Source organism: Rhodamnia argentea, chromosome 2 (assembly GCF_020921035.1).
Source record: "Rhodamnia argentea isolate NSW1041297 chromosome 2, ASM2092103v1, whole genome shotgun sequence".
Classification (NCBI taxonomy): domain Eukaryota; kingdom Viridiplantae; phylum Streptophyta; class Magnoliopsida; order Myrtales; family Myrtaceae; genus Rhodamnia; species Rhodamnia argentea.
The window spans coordinates 5,325,242-5,337,036 of NC_063151.1; the positions used below are offsets into that span (position 1 = coordinate 5,325,242).

Consider the following 11,795-nt stretch of genomic DNA (forward strand, 5'->3'; position numbering starts at 1 on the left):
TCTTGAGGAAGAAGGCAATCCCCCAAAACTCATCCCGGTGCATTGCAGTGTTCAAGATAAGATGCCGCACGTTAAGAGGCGATTGCATTCTCAAGGGCTCCTCCCCATGTGGAACAACCTGATGAACATGATCATGTCGTTATTATACGAACATTTGACGTCTCGCAATATTCGAAAATTGGAGATGGAGATGGAGATGGAGATGGAGGATTCATTTAAAGTAAACCCTAAAGTACAAGAAACAGAAGGCACGCATACCTGAAGCATGAAACTACAAACTTTCAAAACCCTAGCGCAGTCCAAGGATGATAAGAGTCTTTGAAGAAGATGGCCACCGGATTCATCGAACTCCGACTCGAATCCAAAGTCAAGTTCAGCCTCTTCCAACTGCTTTGTCAAAAGTAACTCGAAAATCCCTACAGACCCTGAATACTTGAAAAACCTTAGGTTCGGTGCCTCAATCCCAAACCACTCTTGATCAAAATTGCAGTTATCAACCACCAATGTCTTCAGCGCCAAATCCCTCTCGAAAATGCTCAGGAGCTCGAGCTTCCAACATTTTTTAAGTTTCAAACTCTGCAAGCACGTGCAATTCATCAACAGGTCATTCAGGGTGGACATTCTCACAGCAATCCAGCCGAATGAAACGTGCTTTAGCGATGTGAGATTCATCAACCAGGCCGGGTTGAAACTGCATGCGAACAGCGTCAACGTCTCGAGACCCGGCGTGCCATTTTGATAAACTTGCAAAGGGAGATCGAACTCCTGTTCGTGGTTCTCCATATCCTTGTCGTCCCACGTCGGATTGGAGAAGTCCAGTTCGAGTGCCCCAACATTACGAGAAACAGCGAATGAAATGCAGTTCTGCACGTCGGGTTCGAACTCACGTGGCCTTGATAAACGGAGCATGAACCTTCGTAGGACAAGTTCGGTGGTGTAGTCATTGAGCCAATGCCGGACAAAGCTGATGAACTCAAGCCTTTGAACACGTCGAGTTTCGATAGGCACATTGCCCTTAACAAAAAACCGCTCGTCAAACTCGATGTTCACCGTCGAACGCCACATGCAACGCCACCGCCGGGACAGCACGCTCGTCCTCGCGGCTTCTTTGAAGGGTAAGAAGGAAATGATGGTGACTATTAGAGCGTCCGTCAATTCGGAGAACATGTCCATGACGATCGAAATTTTCTCCTTCAAGTTGCATAAAAGTCTCCGTTTATGCACTCGTGTTCGATTGCTTTCTGGGCGTGCATATAAGTAAGGAGCCGAAAAGGCACAAAGCTAGAACGATGTCTTTCAGACATGCCTCTTCGCTGAGACAAAACTAACGTACGAATAACTACTCGGCATTTTCTTTTCCCTTTTTCGGAAAAACAAAGTGGAACGACACGATGATTGGAAAATGAGAGATGCTAGCATTTAGGAGACATCCCAGCCAAGCTTTCAGATTCATGGAATTTGGCAACCGGACTTTTTTAACACAAATGTCAGTAAGAAAAAATCGAGCGACCCTCGTCGACACAATAATAAATAAATAAAAAAAGAGAAAAAAATAAATAATAAAAAATAAAATTCAAAACATGAAAAAAAAATTATAAAAATTGCTTAGGTCAGTGTCGATCATGTTACGTAGAGCGATCGGCATCCACATTAGCAACTTCAGGTCAAAATTGGCAAATTTATGTTGTTTCCTAGTTTTTTTACTAAAATTTACGGGGATCTGTACAAGTTTGTAATTCTTTCAATATACTCCATTGGTGAGTTTCTGTATCTTTTGGTATTGTTTATTTAGGTTATGGTGGGCACAATCTTAGTTGATCTACACTATGTATATTCATGGCATGTCCATACACTCTGTTTTAAACTAGTCAAAAAAGTTCATTTTAGATTTAAGGTGGATAAAACAACCTCCAGAGGTCAAGTGTATTAGCATTTTTTCTAATTTTTAGTGTACTAATTTTCGTATTAGAGATGAGACACATAATTTCTAACAAATGTGGCCTACAAAAAAAAGGTATGGTGTAAAAACACAATGTACATCAAGAATATCAGTTGAAATGGCATACGCCTCTAAATGAAAGCGAAAACGTGCTAATATAAATTTACTTCAGGAATCACAAATATTATGTGTGCATTACGTACTCTTCTTGCATCTTAGAGCGATTAAACGTGCGGCCGCTTATCTACATACCACAATAAGACTCCATTCGTTTTGCCAAAAACGAGTTATTTCCGAAAAATATTTTCCAAGAAGTCATTTTAGGAAAATGATAATATTTTTTGGTGTTCGATTGAAATCCGAAAATGAACTGAAAATTATTTTTCATTGTTCAAGACGGAAAATCGGATTTGATTTTTCTCCATGCAATCCTTGTAATAATTTTTCATTTTATTGCTTCTTTTTTTTTTTTAAATATGATTTCGTTTTAATTTTAATTTTTTGTCTTTTCTTTTTTTTTTTCCCCTTCTTCTTCAGTCGGTTGCCAGCCAAAGTGACGGTTGGGGACCGGCCGCGAGCGAGCTCGAGACTTGCCGCATGCTGGTGAGGCTCAACGAGGCTCGCTAGCCAGCCCATCGAGATATGGTGAGCTTGAGGCTCACCAACCTCAAGCGCCGACCATCGCCGTGGCCGGTGCCCGGCTGAGGAAGAAGACAAAAAAGAGAAGAAATAAAAAAATAATTAAATAAAAGGAAAAAATATATACTTAATAAAAAAAATTATTAAAACATTCTATTTTTTAAAAATATTTAAAAAGAAATGAAGGTGAAGAAATGGAGAAAGGAAAGATGATGGAAGATGATTTCCTCTCTTCAAAAAGAGGAAATCATTTTCTCCACTTTTGAATGTGTTTTTTTCTATGAGGAGAAAATGTTTTCCTTGACTCAATTTTTTTTTGTGAACCAAACGTCGAAAAATTCGAAAAATATTTTTTTGAAGGTTGTTTTTCACGAAACGAACATAGCCTAAGAATAATTAGAACATACACAAACAAAATATTTGAAAACATTTTACTTGATCATAAAGAGAAAATCAGGAAAAGTACCAAAAAAGTCATAAACTTATTGCATCCGTACCAATTTAATCATAAACTTTTCAATTTGACCAACTTAGTCCTAAACCTTTTCACGTTGGTATCAATTCAGTCCATTCGGTAGGCCATAAATTGTTGATATGAATGTCGACCGTCCTACATGGCACAACTAGCGCCGACGTGGATATTTTTTTAAAATATTTTCAAAGTTTTAGCTTTTTGTACTTCTTTTTCTTTTCTTTTTTTCTTCTCCTTTTTCTCTTTTTTTTTTTTTCCACTGAGTTCCTGCTATCTCACGGACCACCGGCCGATGGTGAGTGAGGGTCGTGGCCCTTGCCTAGCCTTGCTTGCGGCTAGTGAGCCATGACCGCCTTCGCCCGTGCCGACGAGACCTAGCAAGACTAGCCTCACCCATGATTGCTTGGCAATGGTCAAGGCATCGCTTGTGGTTGTGAGTTTTGGAAGTTCATATGCAGCAATGATAGGGAATGTAACCAAAAATCTTTTGCCTAGATGTGGGCGAGGCTAGCCTCTCCGGGGCCTCGTGAGCTGCCGGTGAAGTGGCAATGGCCTCCGGCCATGGGTGAAGGCGACAATGGACTTGCCAAACGCAGGCAAGGTTGCCTTCGCCTGGGGCTGGCTAGGCCATGGTGGGGTCAAGTGAGGGCTTTGTGATTTTCACCGCAGCTCGGTGGAAAAAAAAAGAAAAAAATTAATAAAAAGTTAAAGATCCGTAAAAAAATTTAAAAAAAAAAGTCTACGTCAACACTAGCTGTGCCATGTCGGAAGGTCGACACCCATCTCATCAATTTCTTGTCAAAATTGACCAGATGGACTCAATTGACAAAATGAAAAAATGTTAAGGACTGAGTTAACAAAATTAAATGGTTTATAATCGAGCTAGCAAAAGTGCAATAGATTTTATACTTTATGGACAATTTTTCCATCACTGGGTAACCATCAACACTCCATGATCACGGAGTTCATATATGTAGTAATTGAAGCCAGAGCCGAACGAAGTTGATGAAATGGCAAAGGAAAAACTCGATGTTTGCGGTCGAACGCCATATGCAACGCCACTGCTCGTTCTTGCGGCTTCTTTGAAGGGCAAAAGGGAAATGATAAGAGGTTACAAGAGAGTCCGCCTGAGTCACAGAATATAGCCACGACATTGTTTTGGACATGCCCCTTCGGTGCAACGGTAAGGAGACAAAACCGAAGTAGGCAAGAAAATATGAATAACCATTTGGCAGTTTTTTCTATGAAATAAAGTTGAAATTGGGTGATGGCTGAAAAATGAGAGATGCTAGTGTCACAGTCCGGAAGTTTTCAAGCCCAAAGGACCGCGACCCATGCAAGAAGAACGGACCTCTCTCTTAAGCTCTCTAATAGATCAATGATTGTAATCGAGTCTTTGTATATATACTCACTGCGTTGAAGAATTAACATATTTCTCGAAAAAGATGTTTGTTAGATTTTTTTTGACAATGAGGAAAACAGATAAATAACAAAAAACAATTAGAAATCGACTCTGCCGATTTCTTTTTTCTTTTTTTTTTAAACACCGTTCATATTTAGAAGCATCATCTCCATAAGATTCCGAAGGATTAATACGAGATTAAGAAATAACTAACCACCCTGGACTATATCACCTCATCATGACATTAAAATACATCAATATGAAGACCAGAAAAGTATTGAGAATAAGCCGTCCACGACAAGCTCGTTTTTGCAATAACACATAAAACGTCACTTCAAAAAGAAAATCCTCTGCAGATCTCCACCCGGAAAAATACAGGCAAGGTAGAGAGTACTCATGCTAAGAACAAATAACTAAGGATAAGGTTTACTATGGGCCCTGATAAACTTGATTCTTTACAACGAACACTCTCATCATTAAGAAGAAGAACATCTCGGGATTTGTCCGCAAGCGGGAATCCACTGGAATATATTCGAAGAGAACCATGGTCATCAATTTGCAGAGTTCTCGTGCAACAATACATATTCCCGGCTGCAAAGAATCAGACAAGAGAAGCAATTGAACTATAATTATCGACAATCCCAAATAGCATTTGGGAGCGGGTATAGCAGGACATTTGCAAACAGAAGGAAATCATGTTGTAAGTTTACAACAGCTGTTTCTGAAAATCAGCTGAAGGATCAAGAACAATAAATTGCTAAGAATTCCCACAATACAAGCCTTGTAATAAAACAGGGGATTCGTGATCCACAGAACGTAGCAGCAGATATAGATATCACAAACAACAGAGAAACGCACAATAAAACAGACGAAAGATCATCAGGCAAGCATTCTTCTTCATCACAATAGATGCTGCATCTACTTGGACGAGGGATAGCAATATGTGTATACTTGGCAAGGTAATTCACACTATCCAAGCTACATAAAAATCAGGCATTGAATGATGACTTACCTGCTGTTACCGAACTTAATTGTGTCCTTTTCAAATAATTCATAATATCGTTGAGGTTCAATGGCATTCTCCTGCAAATGCAGAAGCCTTGTTGTAAGAGCATAACTACAAAAGAAAACAAATAACCTGAAAGGCCACAAATAATCCAAACAATAATTAAGACGGTATAAATTGCTGCCAAGTTGCTCACATTTAGAAATGTCTTATTTGTGCTTCCAAGATCCATCAAATAAGGCCTGCAATGTGCAGAGAAAGGAACATCTCAGTTCAATGATTCCAATGATATAATCTCGCATGACTACAAGCAATCCTGAATGATAATATGCTAGTCTAACCTCGTTTGCTTTGATAATGTGCCATCAGGTTGCTCTTTCTCTACTTGCCTGCCAAAAAAAGGAGTAAGTATTATTCTGTACCCCAAACTTGACAATATAAATATATTTCATCCTTATATTATAAGCATTATCTTGAGCATACCTAAATTGAATGACAGCATGTTGCTTGCTACAAGATGGGTGGTCTGTGGGAATATCTGCGATCCTCCTCTCTCTCCCGAAAAGGTAGCAGCTTTGACGGTGAATGTAAAGGGGCTCTGTTCCAGTACATTCACGTAAGCGGACAATTGTAAGACCAACACTTTCAGCAATTACTGGAAGTTAGGCTTATTCCAAATCGATAACTACTTTATGGTGTGACAACAGAACCACCTAAATATCCCTATTAACCTTCATAATGTTGTGATTGGTCATCCACCTAAATCTGGCAATAGGCCAGTTGTTCACAAGTAGCATTATAATTAACAGACACGAGTAACATCACTTGCAAGATACCCACAAAAGAGAGAAGAAGAAGGAAAATTGCTCTATTGTCAGGGAAAACAATTTTTTGCATCCCATGATGACATGAAGCGTGCAATGTATTACAATAATGGCTAATGACAGAAGAAATTAGAAAAAAGAAAAGCAGCAAAAGAAAAACTGAAGGACATTATAGACAGATGAGATGGTTGTCGAGGGAAAAAAAAAATTCTTGTTAAAGAAGACTTGTATTTAAATCTGGAAGCCAAAAGAGAGTTCACTCAAAGGGTTGAAACTAGCCCAGCGGATTTTGACAATTGCCTTGCTCCGGAAGCATACCATTGAGTCCCTATGAATGGAAAACCCCCCACATCCTCGGTCTACAGTTTACCAAGATAAGCGTAGAGCATTTTCCCAAATTTTTTTCCGTTTAAAAAGTAAATACTCTTGCACAGATCAAATTTGTAGATAATCTTATACCAAGCCAATGGCATAATGAGAAGAAGCCTAGTAATGCTACATATTTGTTGACTTCACGACCATCAACACAATATCTATAACATCCCATCAATTCTATTTGTATCATCACGGTGCACCAACAGTTGATCCAAACACATTAGAGACAATGCCTCCAAGAATATGGAAGGGTGAACACCTTTCATACAGCATTAAGACATATGACTCAACGTTCCATTTGTGGTCCTTTTTAATTGGTGTGTATGTTTCAGTGTGGTTAAAGGGCTTAAATGAAATCGAGTTACTGAATAAAGAATAGAAAAACTAATGCAAAGAAATTGTGGGCTATACTTTCCAACCAAAGATCAGTAGAAATAACTAAAGAAAGAATACAGCGAAAAGGATGGGATGATTGGTGAAATCACGTCCAATACAACTATAAATGTCACAGAGAAGCAAAACAGCTCTTTTAGTAGCAAAGAAGATTTGGTTTTAACTTTTTAAAAGAGGTTAAAAGCCAGCTGCAACAAAAGAGCACCAGATGGCCAAACAAGCATACAGACTCTCAGTGTTCTAACAAGACCATATAAGAGGAAAATAAATGGAAAGTTCCACCAACTTAGACGATTTAAGATAAAATGCAGAGTCTCGAAAAGCAAGAACAAAGCCAATGTCATAACAGTCTAGAAGATTACCATTAAGCACTTCCCCCGCCTTGAAAACATAAAGTCTCCATCTCATATCAGGTTTACGAGCCTCAGGTGGTTCATTGAAAAGTAGCGTCACACCTGCAATGATCACATCGACCTTCAACATTGGTAAAACATAAAAAGTAGCGGCACGCTGCAAAGCATCTGAAAGTCAATTGCAGCAAACTCCACATCGACAGAATCGTCAATGCATATTCTCACTAATAACTACAAGAGTACATATATGAGTATAAGGAACTCGATCATTTAGACACATGCAATCAAAAGGACCTTCTGAGCACCATCTTGTATTTATGCAGCTTCAGAAATGCAAAAAAAGATTCTGCGAATAAATATAAAGGGAAAGGCAAATGTGCCACAACATAAACAATGTATCAGGGGATAACAGACTAACAGAGTTATCTCCCATCTGCGCATTTGAACATTAAAAAGGCCCATCAAAACCAAGCAAGTGAGACCATAAACCTTGACATGAATCTCACCTCTCACTTTATTCGTTTCAGCAGCAAGCTTTCCAGATAGCTCAAATGAAGGTTTTTGCTGCAAATAAGAATATAAGACTAAAATCATATTCATGTGTACCAGAATGCCAAATCAAGTAAATTTTGAGCAATAAAAGGCAATAGACTTCAGACAACAAGAACAGAAGTAGAATTGTCCACATCATACTATTACTTGTTTTAACCCCTCAAGATTCAAAAGTTAGTAAATCATGCTAGAAGACCTGGAAAATAAATAAAATCACCTTCTGCTTTTCTTCCAAGGCCTTCTCAGTAGCCTCCATCTTTGCCACTGGGTCCATTTCATCATCCCTGCAACATAAAGAGATATACTACCAACGTTAACACCAAAAACATTCCTCAGTTAAAAGAACAATTTGAAAAAATGCAAGGATGATATCTTGATGCATGAATGAACCTTCAACTACATATCCACATATAAAAAGAAAAATGTTAAAGAAGAAAGATTTCGCTGCTGTGTGCTTATTTTAGAGTATCTAGAAGCTCCCACGAAAACCACAGATAAGTAGTTTCCACTTCCCAGCTTAATGTTTTTCACATACCTATATATTAGACTAAAACTATCAGCGATAGTGTATTATGTTCCACCAGAATTATGGACTTTAGCATTTAAATTTATTAGCATGATCAATCTTAGAAAGGAAAAAATGGCAGCACTACTGGTCATAATCCTCATAGTGCATCTAATGAGTATGATCAATATTAATCCACCTAAAAGAGCTTTGTCTGTTCTGCCAAAAAGTAAATCATTACAATTTTTTAAAGGGGAAAACATACTTTAAAATAGTACATGATCTTTACTTAACATTTCTAAACTGAAGGATTAGCGCTTATGGAAGAGGTGTGATGTGACGAACTGGTAAGCGCAACAACTATCTTTTCAGTCATCCACTTATCTCTTCTGCACATGGTTCATCTTTCTGTATATACCCAAAGGTAAAACAATAGAATAAATAGAAGTGTGCACTGGAGCACACACATCAAACAGCTGCTTCCATAAGAAGGATGATGAGTGAATCCTTCATATGTGTCTAGCAGATAGATAAAAAATTTAAAATTAGTCAAGCGAAATCTTATACTAAGGCTCCATTTGTTCCATGGAAAATGAATGATTTGAAAAATGTTTTGCTAAAAACGATCGCTTGTATCGCTTGAAATAATTGGTCAATGAAAATTTTTTCCATTATTGACAGAAATATATCTAAACATTTTTGCGGAGGATGAAAAATGAAATTTTTTTCCATTATTGACAGAAACATATCTCAACATTTTCGCGGAGAATGAAAATATTTTAATTTCATTCATTTTTTGAAACGATACAGGCGACCATTTTTAGGAAAGTGTTTTTCAAATCGTTCGTTTTCCGCTAAACAAATGCACCCTAAGTCATCACTAACGAAAAGCTGAAATTAAGAATGTTCGATGGCAGCTTACCGCTGTTCAGATCTTCTAGAATTTGACGCCTGAAAGACAAAAAAGAACCGCAATCAGAGGATCCGCGGAACACCAAATCAGAGGACAGAGGCAACTGTAAACAGATTCACTTTCTGAGGAAGGCCACTACAATTATCCTTCTTAGCATGGTAACAATGACAAAACTGAGTCTCAAAAGCAATGTGCTACTGCCCCACTTATATAATCTTCCAGAGCAATCTACTCACATGACATAATGACATAAGAAATATAAAAGTAAACAGAAAATGTAGGTGGTCATAAGTTGAGTGAAATTACGGGTTCTCGCTATACAATTCTCTGCAAAACATTGATTAGATGGAAACTGTCTTATCTGAAATGATGGGGATATTGTCGGAAATCTAGGATAAATAAAAACATGTTCATTCCACAACCATAAAGCCTGTTAGGCGTTCTATGTTATTAACTTTCCTTGTAACCACCCCAAGGTAGGCCAAATTCTTCTTTAGGCACAGAGCAAAGAGGGGAAAAAAAAATGAGAGCACTAATAAAAGCAACATTAACAGCATTAAACATGCTTTGCAGAAGGTGCGGATAGTTAATTGTTTATTTTTTTGGCGGGGTGGAATTAATATTACAAATCCGTTCTCTATTTCTTTCATAGATCACAGGATTGGATAATCCCAGGAAAATAACAGTAAAGCACACAAAAACCCAGTAAAAATCCATAGGATATGGATATCACCAGACACCTCGTCACGTGTTCTGGCATCTGCAGCTGGCTGAGGTGAGTGAGAACGATGCCTGCTCCTATGGTGATGTTCCGGTGGAGAAGTAGACCGGCCAGGTCTTGATCTAGAAGACTTTCCATTGGTGTCATCTCTTTCCGACCTTCTCTCTCTTCTATCGCCCCCAACTTCCCTATCAGAGCTCCTTTCGCGGTGCCCACCCTTGTCATTTCTCTCGCCGCGGTTCCTATCATACTCTCGCCTGGTTAATTTCTCTGAGTCCCGATCACTCTGAGATCTCCGCAGCCGCTTTGTCCGCGGAGAAGGGGACCGCGAAGCTGGAGGTGGAGAACTCCTGCGTGGAGGAGACCGTGGGCGGCTCGGGCGTTTGTCATTCGCTGGAGAGCGACTCCTGCGCGAACCCCTGTGCCGTCCAGGCGACTTTTCCCTTCGCGAAGAGCTTCTCCGAGAAGGACTCCTCCGAGGAGAGCCTCGACCCCTATCAGGAGACCCCGAATGACCCGATACATTGCGCGCCATCTTTACTTGCAAGCACCCCTGATGAACTCAACAGCCGAAAAACACGAACTACATAACTCCCCACATTACAAATTTACAAACACAAAGCATGGAAAAACGAGACACGAGAACGACACTCAACTTCCAATGTCACCAAATTGCATCCAAAAGCTGTAAACAAAAAGAGATGAGCTTTACACTGTTTTCTTTTTCAAATCTAAACAGATGAAACTCAACGGAGGGCCTCCGCGGTGGAGACGAGCAAGCATTGCACAAATCTAAAGACGACAACTTTAACTTCCCATCAACGTCACCTTCTACAGATGAAAGAACTGCGATAAAGATCAGACAGAGCAAGGGTTGATTACCGAAGAGCCGCCGGATTGTTGGCGAGAAGACGATCGGGAGCGAAGATGGTGAAGGCGGTGAGTGTCAGCTCTCTCAATCAGCGCACTACTGATTGCAAGCTCCCGATTTGGGGTTTAGGGTTTATTTTGGTTCCACCGTTTCTCCGTTCGGTGAAAGATTATCCGGTTAAAGCTTGACGCATTGTATCCAGATGGCTAATCCGACATAATGTTATTGGCCCTAAAGGGGAAAATCTGGGCAAAATAGGATGGCCAACTAAAAATCCCATTTTTCGACCCCCAAAAAAAAAAAAAAAGCTAAAATTCCCATTCAAACCTCCCACCAAATAAACATCATTCTTTCGTACCAAAAAAAAAAAAAAATCATTCTCGTTTAATAAATAATTTTATTTGTAGCCCCGTCAAATATGTGGCTCGGATCGAAATGATCCGATCCAAATTGATCTAATTTAACTCGTGTTTTATTCATTTTAAAGCCATGCAATTCCAAAGATTCATGCTCGATCAATTCTTTGCAATTTTCTTCGGTAAATTGTCGCTTTTGAAGAGTGGCGACTCTATGAATTACTCATCGAGTCGGTGAGAGAGCTCGGATGCTCGGGTTGGGTCATGGTCTAGACTTCGCTTGACCCAATCCAGGGAGTCTCCACAGGGCGACGTCGATGAAGTCCATGGAGGAGACACTACTATACTAGTGGAGGTAGACAGCATGATCCCCACCCAGGGAGTTCCGAGCCATTTAGACCTTACGGGCGAAGCGGCCAGGCGTGACCGCGAGATTCACGGTATCCGCCGTGCCGAGGACCTGGTAAAGCGCTG

General features: G+C 39.6%; 1 protein-coding gene across 2 annotated transcripts; it reads right to left on the bottom strand.

Annotated features, from left to right (window-relative positions):
* Window positions 1-4,706: 4,706 nt before the first annotated feature.
* LOC115750002 (FHA domain-containing protein DDL) lies at window positions 4,707-11,180 on the bottom strand. 2 transcript variants are annotated; one of them, XM_030687083.2, is made up of 12 exons: window positions 11,066-11,180; window positions 10,977-11,006; window positions 10,114-10,660; window positions 9,383-9,411; window positions 8,173-8,239; window positions 7,910-7,967; window positions 7,413-7,505; window positions 5,942-6,056; window positions 5,800-5,847; window positions 5,655-5,700; window positions 5,465-5,535; window positions 4,707-5,043 (listed from the first exon to the last, which is right to left on the bottom strand). In XM_030687083.2, exons 3-12 carry the CDS (start codon window positions 10,627-10,629, stop codon window positions 5,004-5,006), a joined length of 1,083 nt encoding a protein of 360 aa, XP_030542943.1. In that variant the 5' UTR covers window positions 10,630-10,660; window positions 10,977-11,006; window positions 11,066-11,180; the 3' UTR covers window positions 4,707-5,003. The 2 variants fall into 2 exon arrangements, with proteins under 2 accessions (XP_030542943.1, XP_030542944.1); XM_030687084.2 differs by lacking the exons at window positions 10,977-11,006; window positions 11,066-11,180 and adding an exon at window positions 10,807-10,941.
* Window positions 11,181-11,795: the final 615 nt, after the last annotated feature.

What these genes read in the sequence shown, in the direction of transcription:
- LOC115750002 (XM_030687083.2), bottom strand. Translation starts at nt 10,629, where the DNA reads ATGGCGCGCAATGTATCGGGTCATTCGGGGTCTCCTGATAGGGGTCGA. An exon ending in TGAAACGAATAAAGTGAGAG is followed by an intron (nt 7,506 to 7,909) that starts GTGAGATTCATG and finishes TGATCATTGCAG; the next exon opens with GTGTGACGCTACTTTTCAAT. An exon ending in ATTAAGTTCGGTAACAGCAG is followed by an intron (nt 5,044 to 5,464) that starts GTAAGTCATCAT and finishes GATTCTTTGCAG; the next exon opens with CCGGGAATATGTATTGTTGC.